This window comes from Rhinopithecus roxellana, chromosome 8, assembly GCF_007565055.1.
Source record: "Rhinopithecus roxellana isolate Shanxi Qingling chromosome 8, ASM756505v1, whole genome shotgun sequence".
NCBI classification, from domain to species: Eukaryota; Metazoa; Chordata; class Mammalia; order Primates; family Cercopithecidae; genus Rhinopithecus; species Rhinopithecus roxellana.
Genome location: NC_044556.1, coordinates 65,241,254 through 65,267,515, shown reverse-complemented (window position 1 = coordinate 65,267,515; position 26,262 = coordinate 65,241,254). Strand labels below are relative to the sequence as shown.

At 36.9% G+C, this 26,262-nt stretch overlaps 1 protein-coding gene across 4 annotated transcripts in view; it reads right to left on the bottom strand.

The window, feature by feature from the left end:
• Positions 1 to 75: 75 nt before the first annotated feature.
• The window catches only part of MARK1 (microtubule affinity regulating kinase 1), a 143,029-nt gene continuing 116,842 nt past the window's right edge, over positions 76 to 26,262 (bottom strand). Inside the window, exons 14-18 of one of the 4 annotated variants that reach the window (XM_010368083.2) lie at positions 13,896 to 13,996; positions 12,456 to 12,620; positions 11,222 to 11,476; positions 6,749 to 6,793; positions 76 to 2,755 (exon numbers count right to left, since the gene is read on the bottom strand). In XM_010368083.2, the coding sequence (XP_010366385.1) occupies positions 2,401 to 2,755; positions 6,749 to 6,793; positions 11,222 to 11,476; positions 12,456 to 12,620; positions 13,896 to 13,996 (921 nt within the window). In that variant the 3' untranslated portion in view covers positions 76 to 2,400. The remainder of the gene's footprint in view (positions 2,756 to 6,748; positions 6,794 to 11,221; positions 11,477 to 12,455; positions 12,621 to 13,895; positions 13,997 to 26,262) is intronic. The other 3 variants (XM_030937014.1, XM_030937015.1, XM_030937016.1) reach the window with 3 other exon arrangements.

The window sequence follows — 26,262 nt, the reverse complement described above, 5'->3', positions numbered from 1 at the left end:
ATTGAATCAAGGTTCTGGAGTATATTTAATCTTATCCTTTTCATTTAACAAATAAAATGCTGTGCCCCAGTTTCCACAAAATAATTAATTTAATATAAGGGATGTCATATCAAATAATATTTCAACAGAAGCCAAGGAAATCCTGGTATCACATAGCCAGTGAACATAAACTGGTATTTATTTATGCAAACATATTGCAAAATTCCTCTAAATCTTTGAAAAATATTTGTTGTCATGAACACATAAAATGAAAAATCTAAAGTGAGTATCAAGATTTCATTTTTAGTTCATAAAAGATACTGAAGTCAAATTCCTTTCTACAAACACAGAAGAGTTGGCCACAGTGAGAAAATGTAAAAAAAACCTCAGTTTCTACCGTGGAAAACACAGGAGGTCTATTTTTTTAAAAAAGTATTTCAGTGACAGGAATTCCTATAAAAAGTTTAAATATTCTTGTCAGAATGACAAGAAACCTTCATAGCTTCAATAATCTTGAAAACCTTCACAGCTTCACCCTTTGCCAACTAAATTTAGAACACATACAATAAACTCCTCATACAGAATACTTTTGTACTAGAAAACAGGTAATTCACATTCTGATAAAGAGCAAAAGACAAGTGCTTTATTATGAGAACTGTTCAAGTAAAATTTCAGTGTGCACCAGTGAAAGTGAATCAAGATTTGCATCAATTTTTTTTGAATGAACACTAGGTTAAAAAGGGGCTACACATTTTTTTTTTCAAACACCACCCTTTGCTAAGGCAAAAAAAAAAAAAAAAAAAAACAAAAAAACAAAAAAACAAAACCTCACTTAATTTTAGAACATAACTGTTACAGAAGAAAGCTACATCACAGTACAGTACAGAATGTAAAATTCACCCTAGTCTGGAAGCCATTATGGAATGGCACATCACCTACACTTAGACCTTCTAATGTAGGTTGGAATTACAGTATTTATCACAGCTTTATTTTCTTTAAACTGATAAAATTTGAATACACTTTCTATTTTTCAGGAGTGTGCAGATGGGGCCCATATGTTGATATTACAGTAATTACAACAGTAAATAACATTGCACAGTCAACCTCCAAGGCTAATTCAGTATAAAATAACAAGTATTAAAATGTACCTTTACTAGTGGTTTTACATCGCATATATCACTAATTATGAAAGAAAAATAGGCAAATGCCCAATCACAAAGCGGCACATTATAGGCATAATGATGTGGAATAAATACAAGAAATCTGGCAAAATATTTAAAACAAACGAGTTACATGGGAACAAACTCAACAACCACATAAGCATAAATCAATAATATACTGTTATAAATAGTATGTTTTGCTTCACAAGTCTCTTAAGTACTTATAGATATTACAGTGGCAGGGGTGAATAAAGAGGATAGAGGAGAATGAGGCAAATGTTTCCAATGCCAGTTAATTCCTGAGGTGGCATTATTTCTTAACTGATGCATTGATCAACACTGTAAAGATGAGTTTGTGCTATGAAACAGTCCCAATATTATTATATTCCCGCAATTATATTGCGGTATTCTGAAGGCAGCAAACCTACGTGACAATTTATGTTATAACAGCCAGATAAAGTATGTTTTTTTTTCTTTTAAATTTTGTTGCTACAATTAGCAGTGGGTCAGAAAACACTTCAAAGTTCAAAAGAAACTTGATGTAGATTTAACTTTTTCCCCAGTACTTCTTAGTTAGCTCAAGGCAATGCTATTATTCAATTTCATGTACTTGAATTTAAAAACTCTAAGTGCCAACACTGTAAACATTTTGTATCTTCTCAACTAAACCTTGTGGGATAACAAGGAAAAGAGCAAAGATAAGCAGTAATAATTTTGTGTATAATAAAGCTGATCTATTTTTCAGCTTCTGGTTTAAATTTAAATATGATTTTAAAACAATTTTTAAAGGTCCATGCTACAACTTTGTAAAGACTATTTCTATGCACTTTTAATTCTGGACACAATTTTCAAAATTGCATGATGGAGGTAAGACTTTAAAAAACCCACCAGAATGTAAGTAACAGGGAAGAACATTTTCAAATCAAAGCATCAAATGTACATTCATGTGCAGAAATCTAGACAACTATACAAGGTTTTAAGCAATCATGTTTTATTATACAATTCTATGAACAGAAAATGAACAGAAATACACAATATACTTACCTGTACATGTGAACCTACTTTTTAAGCTACAGATATTTATTATAGTTCATACTGACTTTAATTTTACAGTTCATAACTATGTATAACCTTATTGCATTAAGGGCAAATTCTACATGGGGAGATTCACAGGCAGACCACATTAGGCATTACCAGTACATTCAAAAACTGTACCTCATATATGTATGTATCTTCCCTGAACCTGTAAATTTGGACTTCTTTACAGCTTAAGCTCATTTGCTATTTTTGATGCAATGTTCTTAAAGGCGATAGATGTCCCGGATATTCGCTTGAAGCGGACGCCATTAAGTGACAGTCGTGGCAACTTGCAGACTTCCATCTCCCACTGCACGAGGCTATCCTGTCTAGCGTCTCCATGGACACAGAAAAGCAAAAATCTCTCTTTTTGCTCATAATCACAGTTATTTGCATCTAACACTTTTCGAATTTCTCTCATCATGTCATTAGGGTCCATTGAACTAGTGGTCTTCATACTCCATGTGAACCGCAAAGAACGCGGCTTAGAATCTTTACCCTCTTCTTTGTCTCTTTCTTTTGGTTCCCCTGATGTACTTCTGGAAGAATAGGGCAAAGGGAAAGAATGAAAACAAATATTTCACTCAGCAAAGAGATCAAAACGCACATAAAATGTACGTGGTCATAATTCAGTGCCTAATAAAACTACCTAATTTGCAGACTACCCTCAGATGGACGCAAAGACTTATGTTATCTTGCTGTTACAGAAACACACCCCAAGATGCCATCTGTTTTGACTTTTAATATTGTCAATCTAAAATAGCATTTTTCTTAAATATAAGTGGCTTGAGGGAAACAAGTCTGCAACTGAAAGTGAAGAACTTAATACCTTCTTCCGTTCCATATTTCTCTGTTCAAGCACACACAAAATAGGAACCACTAATATTCTATTTGGAAATACACATTTTTGAAATATAAAAAAAATTTCTGCCTTTTTGGATAGGAGGAATATAATAATTTCAGAGGGAAAGATAATTCGTTTACCTGATAAGGTTGAGAAAGAATGTTGTACTGCAATCATGTAAAGACGTTACATTATACCACACGTCTCAATGTCCTCCAGTGATTTCTCATTTCACTATCCTTAAACAGTCTACAACGTTTCCCATGACTTGCACTCCAACTTCTACTCTCCCCACCCCATTTCCTAGAATTTTTCTCCTTCCTCAATCCTATCAGAACACAATGGCCTCCATGTTATTCCTGGAACACACAGGTTATGTTCTTGCCATAAGGCTGTTGCACAGACTGTTCCCTCTGTCATGAATGCTTCTCCCCAGATGGCTGTGAGGCTAACTTCTTTACTTTTTTCAAATCTCTGCTCACTTTCTTCATGAGGCTTCCCTTGACTGCCCTACTGTACCCTAACTCCTATCCTAGCATGGCCAATCCCCCTTAGCCTGCTTTAATTTTTCTCTATAGCACTTACACTTTCTAACATACTATTTAATCCATTTGTTAGGGTGTTTATTGTCCGAGTCTATCATTAGATTGTAAACTCCAGGAGGGCAAGGAATTTTGTCTATTTCATTCACTGATCTATCTCAGGCATCTAGAACTGTGCTGGGTAAATAGTAATCATTAACATATTTGTTAAATGACTAAATCTCACTGAATTTTACTTATTGCAGGCATCCCACAAGTAATATGGAAACAAAAAACCTATTTCAAATAGTCATAGAAAGAAACCTGCATAGCTTCATCAAAGTTAATAAATCATTCATGATACAGAAAATCCTGTAATTAAATTTCTTGAACAATTATCCAAATAGAGATGTTACATTGCAACTTGTTAACATATCTCACTTCTGTGATTTAAGAAAAAAAAAAGTACCTTGAAAGGAGTTTATAATCTACTGCATAAATATTTTAAATTAATATATATACATTTTATATCAATAGTATAATGTATATTCATGTATAATTTTATATATATTATTTACTTCATTTCCAGGTGTGTGAGCCTAGGTATCTGAGTCCCCAAAGCTCTGCAAACTATGCAATCTTGAGAAAATAAGGAAAGGAACAGGTAGAGAAAATAAATTTCCAAAGACTATTAATAAGTATGAGAAGTATGTACTTCATGTTCTCTATTTTTCTCTTTTTGCCCACTGAATCTAAGCCATTACATCACAGGCCTCTTAGGGCTTGCAAGCCAACCAGAGTCATTTACCAAGGTCACATGTATAATTCTGGTGGATTCGGCATGCTGGAAGGGACCTGAGAGATCAGTTGATTGAGCACTCATTTTAAAGACGGAACTGATGGCTGGAAAACTTAGAATTACTTTTCTGTGGTTCACACCTGTAATCCCAGCACTTTGGGAGGCCAAGGTGGGAGGACCATGAGGTCAGGAGTCTGAGACCAGCCTGGCCAACATGGTGAAACCTCGTCTCTACTAAAAATACAAAAATTAGCCAGGTGTGGTGGCACGCGCCTGTCATCCCAGCTACTCGGGAGGCTGAGGCAGGAGAATTGCTTGAACCCGGGAGGCAGAGGTTGCAGTGAGCTGAGATCGTGTGACTGCACTCCAGCCTAGGCAACAGAGCAAAACTTTGTCTCAGAAAAAAAAAAATAATAATAAATAGTTTTCTGAAGTTATAGAGCTAATGAGTTGAAAAGTAAAGACTAGAATTCAGGGGTATTATTCTAAGTCTAGTTTCCTTCTATTCCACCTTAAGATGACTTTAAGACAATAAAATTTTTTTCTGCATGGTCTCAGAGACATTGCCACTGATAATGTCAATTCTAGAAAGCTCCTGGAAATGTGGATATTAATATAATAACAACTAACATTTATTGAGTATTTACTAGGTGCAGGAACTGCCCTAAGTGCCTAAAATGTATTAATTACTCATTTACCCCTCAGAACAATCCTAGGAGGCAGTTAGAGTGAGGATATGGAGGCACACAGAGTTGAAGTAACTTCCCCAAAGCCACACAGTAAGGTAAGTGGTAGAACACAGCTGAAACCCATGCATTCTGGCTGAGAACCTGTACTTCTAACCACAGTATCACCCCATCTCTCTGAAATGACAGAACCTCATTATAACTGGCTTGATCCCACCTATGTTCCTTGCTGTTTTTATTTTCATCTGTAAAATAGGCATTTTCACCTAGTTGTTGTGAAAATTAAATGACCAGAAAGTACTTTATAGTTAGTATTCAATAAGTTAGTTCAAAAGCAAAAATAGAACCAAACCCAACAACAACCAAACAAAAGGGAATGTGAAAAGTATTGTGTAAACATTTATAAAAGATCAGTTACTAATTCTTATAATGCAGTAAAATTATGTTGTTATATCAAAAGGATAAAAATGTAACTATTAATGGCCACTTGCAATGCCACACACTACTAAATGTCTCAGAGGGAAATATAGGACGAAATGCAAGGAGGGGCTCAAAAGTGAAGACTAAGTGAGGGAGAGGCTAAGAACAAGTCCTCCATGTTTATGTAAAAGGCAGAAGAAAGTGAAGAGTATTTGTCTTGCTCCCCTGTGGCTCCGTACCATGGTGACTCAGGTACCTAACTCTACAAAGAAACATTTCAACTATTATTACTAAATATAAATATAGCGCAGTTTGTTAAAAAGACTACACGGGAATGCTATAGTTTTCCCAAAGTTAATTATGTTTTATATTTTAAGTGATTTGAAAAGTAGAAATCAAACTGGGGGCTTGTGTTCAGCTGGTCACAATCGTTTCTGAATGAAGCCAGAGTCTTTCGTACTGTGGAATACTTGTTGGTTGTAAAATTTATGTTGCAACCCTTAAGGCTTGTGTACACTCAAAATAAATTAATGCCTTCATTTCTTAAATTTCCCATTTGTAAAATATTAACACAAGTACTAACATGTCCATAATGTAGTCCCTAGAACAGCAGCATAAGCATCTCCTGGGGACTTGTTAGAAATGTAAATGCACAGGCACCTGCCTCAGCCCCTGAATCAGAAACCCTGGGTGTGGGATCCAGCAATCTTTTTATCAAGTCTTCCCTGTAATTCTGATTGTGCTCAGGTATGAAACCCATTGCCAGAATGAATATACAAACTAGCATTAAATGTCAAAAAAAGAAATCCCCAAAAGTATGGCAGGATAGAATTTTTAAATGTGGTCAAACACTGAATTCTCACCTAAAATATATAACTAATATCAAATCTTCCTTCCCTGTTCTGTGTTATTTGTGCTATTTGACTCAGACTAATTTTAGTTATATTACTTTAGTGAGAAAAATATCAGTACATTTAATCTATTAATTCTTCAGCTTGACATACTTTACAGAATAGAAAGCCTATTTTTTTTTTTTTTTTTACCAAGTACACAATTCAAATGCATGTTTGGAAAACAAACTTAAAGTTGACTGACTTGAATGCTAGGTAACGTTATGAAAACCCATCCCAATACAAAAATCTAAAATATGCATGCTATCTAGTTATTAGATCTATTCATGACCATTAAGTGCTCGAAGTATTTCAAAAGTACGTTTTCACACACAGGGACCTAGCAGCGAAGTATTAATAGTGGCTCCTCACCTTGAGGTGTCGGTTCTGCCACTGGCTTCGCCTTCACTTGGATCCCTCAAAACAAAGTGAAGGTTGAGATTTAATGATAAAAGTAAAAAATATATCAAGAAAACCTATATCTAAAATTATTTTAAAATTAGCTTGTTGAGCAAACTTCTGCTATGACAGTTTTCTATTACTAGTCAGTCTGAGACTATTTCTCATGTTTTTCATCATAACCGCATGTAATTTATCATTTATTGAGCGTCTACTCATTTTTGTCAACAGGCAATATAAGGTGAAAGTTTAGAATTGTTTTTCATAATCTTCCAATTCCCAGCCACAATTCATTTGAAGTCATAATTTATCTTTTGGTTTAGTTTAAAGTTAAAACTACTTAATAATTATCAATAGCAAGATTCAACTTCAAATTTGTAATTATGTATAATTTTAGTAGTCGCTCAATTTAGAAAATATATACATTAACGTTGTAGTTAGCAAATAAATACCAATTTCTAAATAAGCAATTTCTCTTAGAAGTTATGCTAACAATTCATGCACATGATAAAATATCACAGCAAATTAACAGCCTATCCATGTAGGCAAGTCTAAAAACATGGATTCAATCTTAAATAAAAACACTAACCTTACCTGGATATCCACCTGTGAAATAAAACCAGGAAAACACTACTAATTGTTCTGAGTTGCATGTAATTAATATTTTTGAAGTCTACCAAAATTTTAATGCTTTGCTATTTTTAAAGGTAATTAAATATCTTGTCATAGAGGGTAAAATACTATTAAATAGTGGGAAAAATCACCAACTTGAATCCTTAAGTTAATGTTGTCTTAATGTTTTAGCCATTCCAGAAACATTTCTATTATTTATGTAAAATTATGCAATAAGAATAAAATCAGTGGTACTCTCCCATCCCCCAAATTAATAAAACATACCCACATACCAAGCTCTAAAATTTTAAATTGTTCTTAAGAATATGAATGCCTTATGCCTCTCAGGGTCTTTAACTAATACATGCCTTTCTTAACAAACATATTATGAAAAAAAATTTTTTCTATCTGAATTTTAAAGAATGCTAAAATGTATTCTCACATTCAAATGTAATTTCTTAAATTTCTATTTTTAATAACTGGCATTTTCATTGGGAAGAATAATAAAAATTCAATGCCATCTACACAAATCCATTTTTATTATAGCACATTGAAATAAATAAAACATTTTTTAGCAGGCTCAAAGTGAAATGTACATTTTCAGTTACATGTAGATGAACTGATACACACAGATGGGCAGTGTATCAACTTGGCAAGCAAGACAGTAATGCTGTCGACTCCCACTGCTAAGACAAAATTCCTTTAGGAAGGGACAAAAATCTCACTGGACTTTTCTGTCCTATTTATATTATGCTTTATTATTCACTATTAGCAAACACCTATTCCACAGCTGCCAAACTTAAAGCATTAGGAGTGAAATGTCCCTTAGACCCTATTTCCTCTGCTATAATTGACTGAAATCGCGATTGACCCATACCCTGTTCCTGCCTACCTGGATGCCAGCAGGAACACTGGAAGAATTTCTGCTATTGGCAATTGTTTCAAAGAGCCCAGGAAGTCTGCTTTAAGTAGCCATGGTAGGAGGCAGATGGGGCTACAGAAGGTGCAGCTGGCTCTAACAGCATATGCAGCACAGCATGCTCTCTAACACTTAAAAACAATTACCTACACATAGCAATATATACTCAACTGAACAAATTGGGTTATTCCCTATATAAGAATGAGCTGTGGTTAGAAAATCATAAGGTTTGGTGTAGAAGTGAGCCATGCAGGTATTCAGGGCAGGGAATTGCAGGCAGAAGGAATAGTAGGTACACAATGCCAAAACAGTGCTTAATGTACTTGAGGACAGTCTGGTGCCTGGGTGGCTGGTGTGGAGGTGGCAAGAAGAAGAGTGGGAGAAGAAGAGGTCAGAGCAGAAATGGATGGCCAGGTTACACAAAGCCCCACAGGCTATGGCGAGCGCACAGAATTGTATTCTGAGCAAGGCGAAAGCTAATCAGGGGCTTTAAATCTGAGTGACATGATCAGATTGACATGACACTGCTGAAACAGAAGAGGAGGACAAGGACAGAAAGTAGCAGAACCTAGCAGAACTATGAGGAGGTGAAAGATGAATAGTGGTTCAGAGTATGAAGGCAGTGGCGGGAGTGATGGAAGCAGCTAAATTCTGGAAATGCTGTGAAGGTAAAGCCCACACAAATTGCCAATGGATCTGATATGGTATGAGGAAAAGAATTGTCAAGGACAACTCCAAGGCTTATGGTCTGAACAACTGTAAGGACAAGGCTGCTAATTCCTAAGGCAGTGAAGAACGAGGGAAGGATAGGTATGGGAAGAGGAACAAGAGTTGAGTTTTGAACATGTTCTGTTTCAGAGTCTATAATGTATCTAAGTGGAGAGGCTGAGCAGCAGTTGGATGTAAGAGTCTGCAGTTCAGGAGAGAGATGTGGGCTAGAGATACACTGGGGAGTTGTTCACACAGGATGGAATCTAATGTCATGAGCCCGACTGAGATCACCAAGAGTGTAAGGAAAACCAGAGAAAAAAACATGTCCAAAGACTGAGCCCTGGGGCATTCTAATATTTAGAGGCTGGGGGAAAGGCAAGGGAATCTGGAAAAAGCCAGTCAAGAAGTCTGAGAAGCGATAGCTAGCCTGTGAGGTAGGAGAAAACCAGAGCCAAGCAAGGGAAACACTTTAACTGTGTAGAATGTTTCAAGACAGTTAAGTTGCTCACAGGAAGGCAGGAGTCCCATCAGTCTCACTTGCTGCTGTACAATAGCGCCTACGAAAGGGCCTTGCATGTAGGTCTCCACATATGTGTTCGATGACTATATGGCAATCCTTTATCAGACCCTCCCAAAAGACCAGCTCTAAGGCACTTTCTTGCTTTGACATTCTATCTCCTGACTTCCTTTCCACAGTACTCTGTTTCCCCTAGAGTCTAAATTTTTGTTGCAGAGTTAAGAGAAATATTTTGCACAATGCTTAATGCATAATTAGTAGTCAAGCACTAAACTACAAACCTATTTTTCGTCACTTTAAAATTAATTCTGGCTTAACCATGAGAAAGTACTGGCTTTTTGAAATGGCCTTAAATAGACAAATTCCAAAAGCAGAAACTACTGATATTCTGACTAGTACCCTGCAGATGGCCGGCTAACACTGTGATCTACCTTCCATGCTGACTCTGTTGGTGAACTTTTAGTTCTTTCTGTAGCAAGTTGTCATGCTGCATAGTAATTGCCCAAATGGTACAAAGTCACTGACTGATATGGTTAGAAATTTATGTTACATTTGAGGCTTTAAAAGTTTTTAATTCAGCTATGTGATACTGGGCAAACTGATATATGAACCAAGTCTATAAATAGCTCCATGATAAGGCAAGTAAGACTGAAGCTGCTTCTTCTCTTTTCCACATCCACTCTTTGAAATCCTAGGAACAGTAATAACATTGGAAACTAAGTATTTAATTAGTATTTCTTAAAGCAAATATAATTATTTCTTACCCATCATTGAAGGCTCAGCTGAAATGATTACATGATAGGGTGCCTTCACTGTCTCCCTAGATAGAAACAATTCTATCTTCCTCTGGGATCCAGCATGTTGCCCACACTTTTTAGCACATGTTCTGCTTTATATCACAGCTAGTTGTTTGTCTGCTTCTTACAAGACTATAAGAATCTGGAAGGCACAGATGCTGTCTTACCTATCTTTAGATTCTGTTCTGCACCTAACACAGTGCTTTGCTTGTCGCAGGGCTTAAGTAGGCATTTAGTGGGACACAGGAATAGATGAAATTGACATCTGCCTGCATTGTAGTAGTAACTTATATCATCAATGTGCACTGTACATGTATGCATAGTAAACACAGTAAGTATGCTTACTTTTTAGAAAGTATAATTGTATTGTTTAAGTAGATTAGACCTTTACTATACATGTATTGATTTTGCGTTTACTATGTTGTGATGATAAGGTTTTATGATATAAAATTACGTAAGTGATCTGTGACTCTGGTGTGTAGGCTTTTTATGCAAAGAAGAAAAAAATGTAAATGATATATTATTAGTAAGCAATTTAAAAGTATTGTCAAGATAAATCTGAAGGAAACATGCAAACTCATTTCTTTTCCTCAATCAAGGCTTTCAAATATAAAAATCTTTCGTTAAAACACACATTTTTGAAGTCAAGTTTTTGTTCTTTCCATTTTATTTTACAGATTTTTAAAATCTCATTTTGTCCATTTTTTTCTTTCTCTCTCTTAAGGAAAAATACTTTATGTCTTCCTAGATTTTTTTCTTCTAACTCTGTAAAAGAGCAGCTCTAATTTATGAAACCATTTTACAAAATTACTATAAAGATTTAAAAAAAAAGTCAAGTTTCCTTCATAATCTCTAGAGGAAACAAAACATGACAGTAGATTGGTACTGACCTGCGAACAAATTTGGATGTGATTTTGCTTATTATACCAGTTGATGTTCCCCTTCTGGCATGTGCAAATGCACCCGTTTCATGGGATGGTGAAGCAGGTGGCCCATTGTAAGCAGCGCTGCGTCGCTCCCGGAGCTGTTCACCATGGAAGGTGCTTCGGCTTGAGCTCCCTCGGGGAAAGCGGGTCCGGTCTGGAGTCGCAGTACTAATACTGTGAGCAGATGGGGAAGCAGCAGGCACTCTCTGGGTTGTACTGCTGGGACAAATTAAGATATATCATTTAGAATAATGACAGGAAAACCTTTCACTCATGCTAAAAACTTGAAACAAATAGCTATGGCTACTTCTTTTGGCCCTACTTTATTTGTTCACATTAGAGATGTAAGACACGGGTTAATTTTATTTAGTATATCATTGGAGAAGAGTAAAATTTCAGTTTGAAACTAGGTACCTTTTGTTTGGTCACTAAAAATTAAGAAATGACTGAAACAGGGACACAAAGATAAATACTTTTCAGTATCAGGAACGCCAAACCAGGGGTACTGCAAATATTTTTTAAATATTCTCCTGAAATCATTTAGCAATCAATGTTGAACACAAATTTTATTGTTTATTAAAAACGCTTTGAATAAAATAATTTTCTATTTCTAATTTAGGCCTCAGTGATGGTACAACATCACATGGCACTACCAATATGCCCAACAAATCTAACAGAGGGTTAAAATGCTCAGATGTACTGAATTTGAGAAATCTTAAAATAGAAAAATACTAGAAAAACAATTACAAAATTGTATATCTGAACAGGCTCTTTGAGTTCATCAGTTTCATTGACAGGAAAACTGAAGTCCAGTTTCATTAAGAAAAAGGAATTGAGCCTGATCATTATCCGCGGGTCTCAACTCCCAGTCTAGTGTTTGTTTGTATGTGTTTAAATCATAACAAAATCAGTTTACCTAAATGACAAATTAAGCAGCAGTTCTTAACTTTATGGGGATGGACGTAAAATCAAATCTTTAAAAAAATTCCTCTAGAAAATGATGTAAGTTATATGCAACATTTCCAACAACAGCCAAAGTACATAGAAAGTTCATGTTACAATTCAATTTTTCCTCCATTACAAATACTGAATCTTATTAGAAAAGTCTTAACATGATGGTGACTATCATGTATTTTCACATGGTGCTATATTTTTAGAAATTCTTAATGAACAAAATGAGATGTAACCAGTACATTACCCAGGCCGGTAAGCTTCAGAGCCGTCTTTAATGGTTGGCAGTGTGACTTTAATAGGATGACCAGAAGTGGACATGGACTTCTGGTGGCGGGGTCGTGCTGAGGGGACAGCAGAGGCCACAGAAGAGCCTGCAGAAGATATGCTACTCACAGACATCTCTGTAAGGCTTTCGCCATAAAGCAGTTGAGAAGACCATGGAAATGTAAAAAAGAAGAAAAACTGTGGTTGACTAAAATTTAAGAACTATATTTTTAAAAATCTAAACTGACTAACACCTTTCATGACTGAAACATTTGAAAGAAACTAACATAGTGGCATTATTAATGACTAACAAAACAATTAATCTTCTTATGAAAAGTATACAGGGTGAATTTATCACTATTATCCATGAAAAAAAAATCTCACACACACTTTATGTATGTAAATGTGAGAAAGTACAAAATTATTTTTGTGGATATACAATAATTTCAGATAAAATTATTATGACTGGAGTCATTTTTTACCTCCCCAAAATCACAGTTTGGTGTGATATGTTGCTGTAGTTCGTTGTCCATTATTCATACAATCAGAATTGATAATTATACCAAAAATATTATCTCTGGATTCATCAAAACACTTTTAGATCATATCATGGTCAATAGGTTAACTGTTGCAGATTAAAGGAGCTGCAGCTTAAAATTTAGTATAACAAAAATCGTAAGTCTGAAATCAATTTCCAATTATCTTATGTACAAAGAAGATACATTTTTCTTTGTATGCCTTACAATAGCACTTACTTTACATTCTTATTAAGTGAGAAGAAACAAATGTGAGAATGGTTTGTACACACTACTGAAATGACTCTAGGTGGTACTAAGAAAATAATTTCATTAGAATAGGCTCCATGTCTTTGTACTGTATTGATGAGTAGTCCTTGTAACTCATGATAGAAAGAAGATACATTTTTTAAGTAATAAAAATAATATGATTTATTATTATTTGAAATAAAACACTTTAAAAATTATGTGGTTCTGAATGATGAGAAATAAGATGGCCACATTTTTTTCAGAGGGAGGAAAATAAAGCCTTTATTCAGATGCAGTAATGACTTGATGGGAGGTGAAAGGGAAGGAGGCAGCAGGTGCACCAAAGAAAAAGATACAAATTATGAAGATGAAATTAGGATGGTATATGATCTGCTTTGTTACAGAAAAATATTTACTATCAGAGTTTACTCAGAAATTGGCAGGTAAAGAGATTTATTTCTTGTTTTCTCTAAATGTTTTCCCATCTTTCTATCCTGGTACAGGAGAGATGTCTCAGTAAGAATGGTTGGGTTGCAATCTTACTATTTCATGTAATAACTACTTTTCTCCTGACCCATTCAGCTGCAGGCATTTCAGCAAGGGCACTAACACAGAACAATAGCAAAGGTATTACTACTTGGCACTGTGGCATTTACCTGCTGTCTTTTCCATTCTGCAATGCTGTGTATCGATCTGTGGTCCTTTCACAGACATATGTATTCCTTCTTGCCATGCTACCTCCAGAATACACATTGTTCTTCAAGAATAAAAAAGGGGCAATTAAAAAATTATAAATACATTTGTGGAAAGCCAAAGAAATGTTATTTAAGCTGACTCTGAGAAAAATCCACAGAATTTTAATTGATTAGAATCTTACATTAACAAGAATTATCCCCTGCCTCTCTCTCTCATTTAGATTTCAGAAGCAAAAGACAAAGCATCAAAAATGAACTCATTACAGTTTTAGCTTATCCTCCTACAATAGCAGCCAGCAGTTTGGAAGCAATAGGAGAGCTGGGTTTCTATTCACTCCCTCCTTTGTGAGCTGGTGGTAGAGAAAGGGCAGGAGCAGGGGTGTGAGCAGCTCTAAGTGACTAGGAGTGCAAGCCAACTCCACACTAAGTATCATCACCAACAGGAGCCTGGGGCAGTAAAGATGGCACGCCCACTCAGAAGCCTGTGGGCTGCCTTTCTTCACCTGCTTGGGAAACTCTCTCAACCACTGGGAATATTAAGCAGACTAAATGCCCCAGGATCAAAAGCATGTCCAGTTGAGGCCACCAACAGTGGTGTGTGCAGTGCCACACTGAAGATATTTCCTCAAGGCTCAGGTTTGAGCTAGAAGGAAGGCCAAGTCTGAGGAGCATTGGAGAAAAGAGAGAAAATAAGCAAAAAGGGATAGACAGATGATTCTCCTTACCACGCACACAACCTTTGACCTGTAACCCATTGTTGTGCCTGCCAAATCCTGACCTACTCACTGGTAATAAAATATACAGAAATGATTTTCAATGTGGATATAATACTCTTCTGTTTAATCCTTACTCCAATAAAAAAACTTGCTACTTTTGACTAACCCAGCATTTAAAATATATATTCAACCTAAACATTGTTGAATCATGAGGGCGACAAAGTTAATAGATATTTGCTTGAATTCACTTTGAAGAAGGAAAAAAATACATATAAACAAAACTGAATACAGATTTAAAATTTTTCAGTAGTGCAGGTTCATAGATGGAAGGAATTTTGGCACCAGTTATATAAAAAGCATATGCTAAAAACTATAAAAGTATGGTAGCAAAACAGGCAAAGATTATTAAAATTTTAAGGCAAGACTTGGAACATGTAGGCCAATTGTGGTGGCTCATGCCTGTAATCCCAACACTTAGGGAGGCCTAGGAGGGCAGATTGTTTGAGGCTAGGAGTTCAAGAACAGCCTAGGCGGTGAAACCCCATTTCCACAAAAAATACAAAAAAATTAGCTGAGTGTGATGGCACACACCTGTAGTCCCAGCTATTCAAGAGGCTTAAGTGGGAGGATCACCTGAGCCCAACAAGTTGAGAAGAATACAGTGAGCTGTGATTGTACCACTGCACTCGAGCCTGGGCAACAGAGCGAGACCCTGTCTCAAAAAAAAAAAGAAAAAAAAAAGAAAAAGACTTGGTCCATGTTATTAAAGCAAAGAAAATTGATTTGATTATGTGGATGCATTATGAAACTAACTTACATTAAAGTTCTCAAAAAACTAGGAATGTCATCATATTTCATAGTTTGAAAGACATTGTTTCATTACCTGCTTTCCCATTTAACATGACATTAACATCTATCCACGTCAAGTGATACTAAAGTTTTATGGCTGTAGCCTATGCAACTGTACAGATATACCATATTTTATTTTAATCAATAAATTCCTAATTTTTGAACACTTAAATCATTTCCTACTCTACTCTTAGAAGCTACTAACATTTAATTCCCTAGAAATTAACTGGAAATTTGAAATCTTGAGGACAAATCTTAGAAATACATAATAGGAAATAGGAAAAACATACTGGGCAATTATTAAAACTGCAGAGGATTACTGAAAAGCTGTAAAATCACTGCATGGGCACCAAATCTACCAATATAAAAATATTTGCTTTTGATAATCTCAATAATTTTGGCCAAACTGTCATATGAATGACTTAATTCCTTGTCAAATCATGCTACCATACATCTTCTGGAAGCCTCTAAAATGTTTGTGGCTATTCTCAATGACATTTCTTTCCTTTTCAAAGGCTGATGGTGAATGGGATCTCTCCTTCCAAGCTGTGCCTCTGAATTTGTGCTCCTCCCACCCTACCTCCCTTGCCTTGACCCTTCAATGCCAGTGACATTCAGGTACGGCAACCATCAGTTCTATTTCCCCAAGGAAATTTAAGATAGAATTAAGCAAAAGTTATGGAAACACAGTGTTACTGCTTCCATTTGTCATACATTCATATAAAACTAACTTTTATAGTTGACCTTCCTAATTCAAATAAAAAAGATCTAGTGATCACTAAGCAGGTAAGGTTCTTTCTGCTGAGGATTTGGGAACTAGGTGGAAAACTACCCTTGCAGACTCTTGCAGTCTAGTTTGGTAACTTCCTCAATGTGGAAACCAACCATGTAAACAACTTTTTGGGGGTTCTTTCACAGTAAAGTGATTATATTTTACATAATTATATCATAAGTTTATATACAGTATTTTATACTTACTATAGCATTCTTAATCTTTTTGAGTCTTCCTAAAATAAATCTCTTCTTCCCCTTATTTTATTTTTTAAAATGCTGGGGTTTTTTTTTTTGTATTTTTTTTGTTTTAAATTTTTTAAATCTTCTTTTAAAGTTCCAGGGTACATGTTCAGGATGCCCAGGTTTGTTACATAGGCAAATGTGTGACATGGTGGTTTGCTGCACCTATCAACCTGTCACCTAGGTATGAAGTCCAGCATGCAATAGTTATTTTTCCTAATGCTCTCCCCCAACCTCCGATCTCCTCTGAAAGGCCCCAGTGTGTGTTGTTCCCCTCTCTGTGTCCATGTGTTCTCATTGTTCAGCTCCCATTTATAAGTGAGAACATGTGGTGTTTGGTTTTCTGTTCCTGCATTAGTTTGCTGAGGATAATGGCTTCTGGCTTCATCCATGTTCCTGCAAAGGACGTGATCTCATTCCTTTTTATGGCTGCATAGTAGTCTGTGGTGTATATGTACCACATTTTCTTTACCCAGTCTATCACTGATGGGCTTTTGGGTTGATTCAATGTCTTTGCTATTGTAAAGAGTGCTGCAGTGAACATAAATGTGCATGTACCTTTATAACAGAATGATTTATATTCCTTTGGGTATATACCTAGTAATGGGATTGCTGGGTCAAATGATATTTTCAGTTCTAAATCTTTGAGGAATCACCACACTGTCTCCCAGAATGGTTGAACTAATTTACATTCCCACCAACAGTGTAAAAGTGTTTCTCTGCAACCTCGCCAGCATCTGTTGTTTCTTGACTTTTTAATAATCACCATTCTGACTGGCATGAGATGGTATCTCATTAAGGTTTTGATTTGCATTTTTCTAATATTTAGCGATGTTGAGCTTTTTTTTTTCACATTTTTTGGCCATGTGTATGTCTTCTTTTGAGAAATGTCTGTTTATGTCCTTTGCCCACTTTTTAATGGGGTTCTTTTTTTCTTGTAAATTTGCTTAAGTTCCTTGTAGATTCTGGATGTTAGACCTTTGTTAGATGGATAGATTGCAAAAATTTTCATCCATTCTGTAGGTTGTCTGTTCACTCTGACGACAGTTTATTTTGCTAAGCAGAAGGTCTTTGGTTTAATTAGATCCCTTTGTCAATTTTTGCTTTTGTTGCAATTCCTTTTGGCGATTTCATCACACAATCTTTGCCAATGCCTATGTCCTGAGTGGTATGGCTTAGATTTTCTTCTAGGGTTTTTATAGTTTTGGGTTTTATATTTAAGTCTTTACTCTATCTTGAGTTAATTTTTGCGTAAGGTATAAGGGAAGGGTCCAGTTACAATTTTCTGCATATGGATAGCTAGTTCTCTGAGCACCATTTGTTAAAATAGGGATTCCTTTTCCCATTGCTTGTTTTGGTCAACTTTGTTGAAGATGAGATAGTTGTAGATGCACAGTTTTATTTCTGAGTTCTCTATTCTGTTCCATCGGTCTACGTGCCTGTTTTTGTACCAATACCATGCTGTTTTGGTTATTGCAGCCTTGTTGTACGGTTTGAAGTCAGATAGCATGATGCCTCTGGCTTTGTTCTTTTTGCTTAGGATTATTTTGGCTATATGAGATCTTTTTTGGTTCTATATGAATTTTAAAATACTTTTTTTCTAATTCTGTGAAAAATGTCAATGGTGGTTTAATGAGAATAGCATTGAATTTATAAGTTGCTTGGGCAGTATGGTCATTTTGACAATATTGATTCTTCCTATCCATGAACATGGAATGCTTTTCCATCTTCTTTGGTCCTGATTTTCTTGAGCAGTGGTTGTAGTTCTCCTTGAAGAGTTCCCTCACTTCCTTTGCTAGCTGTATTCCTAGGTATTTTATTTCTTCATGGCAATTGCAAATGGAGTTCATTCATGATTTGGCCCTCTGCTTGCCTGTTGTTGGTGTAAAGGAATGCCTGTGATTTCTGCACATTGATTTTGTATACTGAGACTTTGCTATGGTTGCTTATAAGCTTTAGAAGCTATTGGGTTGAGATGATAGGGTTTTCTAGATATAGGATCATGTCATCTGCAAAAAAGACAATTTGACTTCCTCTCTTTGTATCTAAATGCTCTTTATTTCTTTCTCCTTACTGATTGTCCTGGCCAGAAATTCCAATACTATGTTGAATAACAAGTGGTGAGGGAAGGCATCCTTGTCTTGTGCCAGTTTTCAAGGGGGAATGCTTCCAGCTTTTGCCCATTCAGTATATCTGCTGTGGGTTTGTCATACATGGCTCTTACTATTTTTAAGGAACTCAAAATATGTTCCTTCAATACCTAGTTTATTGAGAATTTTTAACATGAAGGGATGTTGAATTTTATCGAAGGCCTTTTCTGTGTCTATTGAGATAATCATGTGGTTTTTGTCTTTAGTTCTGTTTCTGTGACTAATTACGTTTATTGATTCACGTATGTTGAACCAGCCTTGCATCCTGGGGATGAAGCCAACTTGATCATGGCGGATAAGCTTTTTGATGTGCTGCTGGATTCAGTTTGCCAGTATTTTGTTGAGGATTTTTGAATCGATATTCATCAGGGATATTGACCTGAAGTTTTCCTTTTTTGTTTTATTTCTGCTAGGTTTTGGTATCAGGATGATGTTGGTCTCACAGAATGAGTCAGGGAGGAGACCCCCCTTTTCAATTGTTTGTAATAGTTTCAGAAGAAATGGTTTCAGTTCCTCTTTGTACCTGTTAGAATTCAGCTGTAAATCCATCTGATCCTGGGCTATTTTTGGTTGGTAGGCGATTTATTACTGCCTCAATTTAAGAACTTGTTATTGGTCTTTTCAGGGATTCAAGCTCTTCCTTTCAGTCTTGGGAGGGTATATGTGTCTAGAAATTTAAATAAACACAGTCAAATGATAAGGAGGATGCCACCACTGACCCCACAGAAATACAAACAAACATGATTTGTTTGCTCTTGGTTCTCTAATTCTTTTAGTTGTGACATTAGGGTGTTGATTTGAGATCTTTCTAGCTTTTTGATGTGGTATTTAGTGCTATAAATTTCCCTCTTACCACTGCTTTAGCTGTGTCCCAGAAATTCTGGCACGTTGCCTTTTTGGTCTCACTAGTTTCAAAGAATTTCTTGATTTCTGCCTTAATTTCATTATTTACCCAGAAGTCATTCAGGAGGAGCAGGTCGTTCAACTTCCATGTAATTGTGTGGTTTTGAGTATGCTTCTTAATCCTGAGTTCTAATTTGATTGTGCTGTGGTCTGGGAGACTGTTAGGATTTCAGTTCTTTTGCATTTGCTGAGGAGTGTTTTACTTCCAATTATGTGATCAATTTTAGAGTAAATGCCATGTGGCACCAAGAAAAATGTACATTCTGTTGTTTTGGGGTAGAGAGTTCTGTAGAGATCTATCAGGTCCACTTGGTCCAGAGCTGAGTTCAAGTCCTGAGTATCTTGTTAATTTTCTGTCTTGATGATCTGTCTAATACTGGCAGTGGGGTATTAAAGTCTTCCACTATTATTGTGTGTGTGTGTGTAAGTCTCTTTGTAGGTCTTTAAGAACTTGTTTTATGAATCTGGGTCCTCCTATATTGGGTGCATATATATTTAGGATAGTTAGCTCTTCATGTTGAATTGAACCTTTTACCATTATGTAATGCCCTTCTTTGTCTTTTTTGACCTTTGTTGGTTTAAAGTCTATTTTGTCAGAAACCAGAGTTGCAACCCTGCTTTTTTCTGCTTTCCATCTGCTTGGTAAAGTTTCCTCCATCCCTTTATTTTGAGCCTATGTGTGTCTCTGCACGTGAGATATGTCTCTTGAATACAGCACACTGATGGATCTTGTCTTTACCCAGCTTGCCATTCTGTGTCTTTTAATTGGGGTATTTAGCCTATTTACATTTAAGGTTAATATTGTTATGTGTGAATTTGATCCTGTCATCATAATGCTGGGTGGCCAGTTTTGCAGACTTGTTAATGTAGTTGCTTCATAGTGTCATTGGTCTGTGTACTTCAGTGTGTTTTTGTAATGGCTGGTAACAAATTTTCCTATCCATGTTTAGTACTTTCTTCAGGAGCTCTTGCAAGGCAGGCCTGGTGGTGGCAAAATCCCTCAGCATTTGCTTGTCTGAAAAGGATTTTACTTCTCCTTCATTTTTGAAGCTTAGTTTGGCCGGATATGAAATTCTGGGTTGAAAATTCTTTTCTTTAAGAATGTTGAATATTGGCTCCCAATCCCTTTTGGCTTGCAGGGTTTGAGAGGTCTGCTGTTAGTCTAATGGACTTCCCTTTGTAGGTGACCTGGTCTTTCTCTCTGGTAGACCTTAACATTTTTTCCTTCATTTGACCTTGGAGAATCTGATGATTATGTGTCTTGGGGTTGATCTTGTGGAGTATCTTATTGGGGTTCTCTGTATTTTCTGAATCTGAATGTTGGCCTGTCTTGCTAGTTTGGGGAAGTTCTCCTGGATGATATCCTGAAATGTGTTTTCCAATTTGGTTCCATTCTCCCCATCTCTTTTAAGTACTTCAATCAGTCTTTTTACATAGTCCCATGTTTCTTGAAGGTTTTGTTCATTGGTTCATCCTTTTTTCTCTAATCTTGACTGCCTGCCTCATTTCACTAAGATAGTCTTCAAACTGATAGTCTCTCTTCCACTTGGTCTATTCGGCTATTGCTACTTGTATTTGCATCATGAAGTTCTCGTGCTAGGTTTTTCAGCTCCATCAGGTCATTAAGTTCCTCTCTAAACTGGTTATTTTAGTTAACAGCTCCTGTAATCTTTCATCATGGTTCTTAGCTTCTTCGCATTGGGTTTGAACATAATCCTTTACCTCAGCAAAGTTCATTATTACGCACTTTCCTAGGCCTACTTCCGTCAGTTAATCCATCTCAACTTCAGCCAGTTCTCTTCCCTTGCTGGAGAAGTGTTGCAATCATTTGGAGGAGAAGAAACATTCTTCTTTGGGGATTTTCAGCATTTTCAAGTTGGTTTTTCCTCATCTTGGTAGATTTATCTACCTTTGATCTTTGAGGCTACTGACCTTTGGATGGGGTTTTTGTGGGGTTTTTAAATGTAGCTGTCATTGCTTTCTGTTGGTTTGTTTTTCTTCTAACACTCAGGCCCCTCTTCTGCAGGTCTGCTGCAGTTTTCTGAGGGTCTACTCCAGACCCTGTTTGCCAGATTACTGTCTGCTCCTTTCTCTGGAAGCTTCGTCCCAGAGGGGCAGCAACCTGACACCAGCTGGAACTCTCCTGTATAAGTTATCAGCTAACCCCAGATGGGAGGTCTCACCCAGACAAAAAGCACAGTATCACAGACGTCCTTAAGGAAGCAGTCTGGTTGCTTGGTGGAGCTGGTGCTCTGTGCTTGGGGAAACCCCCTCATCCTGAACGCCCAGACTCTTCAGAGTCAGCAGGTAGGACTGTTTAACCTGAGACCACAGCTGCCCCTCCCCACAGGTGCTCTGTCTCGGGGAGATGAGAGTTCTGTCTGTAAGACCCTGGCTGGAGTTGCTGGGATTCCTGCAGGGAGGCCCTGCCTGGTGAGGAAGGATGGATCCGGGTCCTACCTAAAGAAGCAGTCTGGCAATGATCTGCCATAGCTGCTATGCTGTGCTGTGGGGAACACAGCCCAGTCCAAACCGTGTAGCCTCCCTAACACTGGCAGGGGAAAATCACTGACTAGAGCTACAGTAATGGTGGTTGCCCCCAACACTGAGAACTTGGTCATCTTAGGCAGACTCCAGGCTGCTGTGCTGGCCAGCGGGGATTCCAAGTCAGTGGGTCTTAGCTTGCAGGGATCCATGGGAGTGGGACCCCCTGAGTGAGGCTCCCTGGCTTCAGCCCCCTTTCCATGGGAGTGGACAGATCTCTAGCCTTTCTGGAGTTTTGGGAGCCACCAGATTATGTAAAAACTCCTGCAGCTCAGTGCCTGCCCAAATGGTTGCTGGCAGGAGCAGCTGCCATGGGTCTGCCCAGTTTTGTGCTTGGGACCCAAGGCCCTGGTGGTGTAGGCTCACAGGGAATCTCCCGATCCATGAGTTGCAAAAATCCATGGGAAAAGTGTAGTGCCCCAGGCAGGCAGCACACTCCGTCACTGCCTCTCTTGGCCCAGTGCAGCTCCTGGGTGAACCGCCCGTCCCTGCCCCCACAGCTTTTCCTTGCTCTTCGCGGGTTACACCAACCACCTAGTCAGTTCTAATGAAAGAACATGGGTACCTCAGCTGGAAGGGCAGAAATCACTCGCCTTTTGTGTTCCTCTCGGTGGGAGCTTTAGACAGGTATTGTTTCTACGCAGACATCTTTGGCCCTTCCTTCTTCCCCTTATTTTATAAAAAAATTGATTAATACTTTTCTTAGAGTTAATGTCTTAGTCTGTTTGGGCTGCTATAACAAAATATCATAAATTGGCTGGCTTATAAACCACAAAAATTTATTTCTCACAGTTCTTGAGGCTGTGAGATTAAGATCAAGGTGCGGAGATACTCACCATGTGAAGGCCTGCTTCCTAGATGGTCATCTTTTTGTTGTGACTTCGCATGGCAGAAGGGTAGAACAAGCGCCCTCAGGCCTCTTTTATAAGGGCACTAATCCCATTCATGAGGGCCCTCATGACCTAATCACCTCCTAAAGGCCCCACCTTCTAATACTACTACCTTTAGGGTTAGAATTTTAACATATGAATTTTGGCAGAGGATGCGGGGGGCACTAAGATTCATATCATAGTGGTTTACATAATTTTATATTTTGTACTGCTCATACATGTGATAGATAATATGGAAAATACCTTTATAAGTTTTATTGTTTTCTTGATTCAAAAACAGCACAACATATTTGTGTCTTCAAAACTCAACACTTAGCTCCCAAGTTTCTAGGCTAGTCGAGGGTTTTCCCTATATTCCCACATGTAACTTTTGGATGGGAATTTCTAGAAGGAAAACATAAAGTTTGTTTTTCCTGCACCTTACTTACAAATAGTAATACTCTGCTACAGTTTGAATGTGTCTCCTGAAGTTCCTGTGTTAGAAACTTGATCCCCAATGCAAAAGTGTTGGGAGGCGTGGCTTGATAAGAGATTATTAGGCTCTGGTCTCACAAATGAATTCTTGTGAAAGTGGGTTAGTTATCTCGAGAGTGGCTTTGTTATAAAAAGCATATTTGGCCCCCTCTTATTTTCTTGCGTGTACTCTCTTGACCTCGCTTTATGTCATGGGGTGATGCAGCAAGATTGCCCTCACCAGAAGTTGGCATCTTGATATTGAACTACCCAGCCTCCAGAGCTGTGAGAAATAAATCTCTTTTCTTTATAAAGTATCCATTATGTGGCATTCTGTTATAGCAACACAAATGAACTAAGAGAGACTCCTTTCATTTCTAGTCTGTGATGGTTGTGGGTGATGAACAATAAAACAGATGACTCAGATAATTAACCAAAACATTTATCCAACCATTATTCTATTTAATTATTTAACTCAAAACTCTCCCCATGCTGTCTATCAACTGGTCAATTTTAAAGATCATCTGCCAGTATCATCCTTAAGTCAAGATACTAAACTAATATTAAATAATGCTGTCAATAGAATCATACTTACAAGCAAGAGCTTTTACTATTGACTAAGAAAATTCTGATTTTATAAACATTAAATGTACTATCACTTATTAATTACCTATGCATGTTATGGGCACTATTTCTTTTTCCATCTGAAAGGAAGGGACCATTTCATGCCATTTGAATAGATTTAATATTTTCCATTATATTCTATTCTACTGACACTGGTAAAAATGTTCATTTGTTCAGGCAATATTTTACACTATTACAGGGCTTGAATTGTAAATGCTGAAGTACTTTCTAAAAATTACCTCAAGAGAAAAGGTATTACAGCTGTGTATTTTGGCTTTAAAGCAGTGATTAGCAAACTTTTTCTGTAAAGAGTCATATAGTCAACATTTTAGGTTTTGTGGCCACACCATCAATGTCACCAATAGACAAGAAAATGCAAACTGAAAACAAATGGATACCGTTTTTTTCTTTTTGCCCTTCAGATTGGCAAAAAATGCTAAAGATTGATAATATCCTGTTGATGAGTTTGTGGAGAAATAACTACTCTCTAAATTACCCCAACCATTTGGAAAATTACTTTGGTAGCATTTATTAAACATTTAAATGTTTATATTCCAAGGATATACACATAGTCAAGTACACTAAGACACATCAGAGCCGAGGCTTTAGGTGAGGTGACTGGGAGTGGGGATGGGGCTGCACAGACCAAGGGTGACTGTGTCATGGACTGAGGAGCATGAGGAGCCTGCCTCTGTGGCTGAGGTTAAAAAGAGAAGTGTTGTCACATAGACCTAGAGATGGAACTTTTGAGAATGTCTCTAATAGAAGTATACCAATAACATAAATGTATAAGGATGTGCACTCTGGAGAAATGAAAAGCTCCGAACACTTCACCAAAAGAAAGGTTGAATAAATTATGATATATCTATCTGTTAATACTAATGAAGTAATATGCATCTATTAAAAAGATCTTGATGTTCTGATCTAGAAGGATCCCCAAACTATTATAAGTGAAAAAAATTAAAATGTTACATAGTATGATCTCATTTTTATGAAAAAGTAAAATAAAATAATTCTCTATGTACATAGTCATTCACTTATTTATTTTTAATTTTTTGACAGGGTCTCTCACTCTGTCATCCAGGCTGGAGCACAGTGGTATAACCATAGCTCATAGCTCATTGCAGCCTCAAACTCCAGGGCTCAAGTCATCCTCCCTCCTCAGCCTTCCAAGTAGCTGGAACTACAGGCATGCAATACTACACCAGGCTAATTTAAAAATATTTTGTAGAAATCAAGTTGCACTAGGTTGCCCAGGCTGGTCTCAAACTCCTGGTCTCAAGCAAGCCTTCCTCCATGGCCTACCAAAGTGCTGGTATTATAGTCATGAGCCACTGCACCTGGCCTGTTTTCTTTAACGAAGGAAACCCTATAGAAGAATTCATCCTAAATGATTAGCACTAGTTATATTAGGAGTTCAGACTAAAAGGAAATGGATAGGGAAGAAGAGATGATTAATTTTACTTTAGAAACTCCTGAAATGCTAAAATTAAACAAAATACATTACTTTGGTTTCTCAAACTACCAAAATTGAAACAGTAAATAACAATATATTATAGTATTATGTGGCTAAGAACAGAATTTCTCTATCAAAATCTTTTAGCTTATGTTTTTTAAAAAAACGATAAATAAGTAAGGCATAATAAATTTGAATTTAAACTAATCCCTTAATTTTTATGCCTTCCTTAATTAATATGCTTTGAATACACACTACATGCTTCAACACTAACGACTCTGAGAAAGCTACTGTGTCAATATACAACAGATTATAAATTTGGGGAGATAAGGTTTACATGGGAAAACAACAGTGAATGAAACAAGACAGCATATAAACAGCTAAGAGCTAAATGACAGGATAAGCAATTGAAAAACCTGATGAGTTTTGGAGTATTCGGCCATAAAAGATTCTATCCAGGAGACAAGACTTGAAATGATCTATGGAAATAGAATTTTCATAATGTAAGGGGAATGTTTAGGCAAGGGCACTACATAAAGACAGGCATGGAAATAGACAAAGCTGAGTATGTTCATGGGAAAATAAGTCTCAGTTCAGTCAAATGACAGGTTAATATTAAGTGGTAGAAAGTACAGGACCAATTATTTCTTTCTGCTATGCAGGGTGATTACAATGGAAACTGTCCTCTAAGGCAAATATAAGTCCCATTATAGTTCAATCATTTCTAAA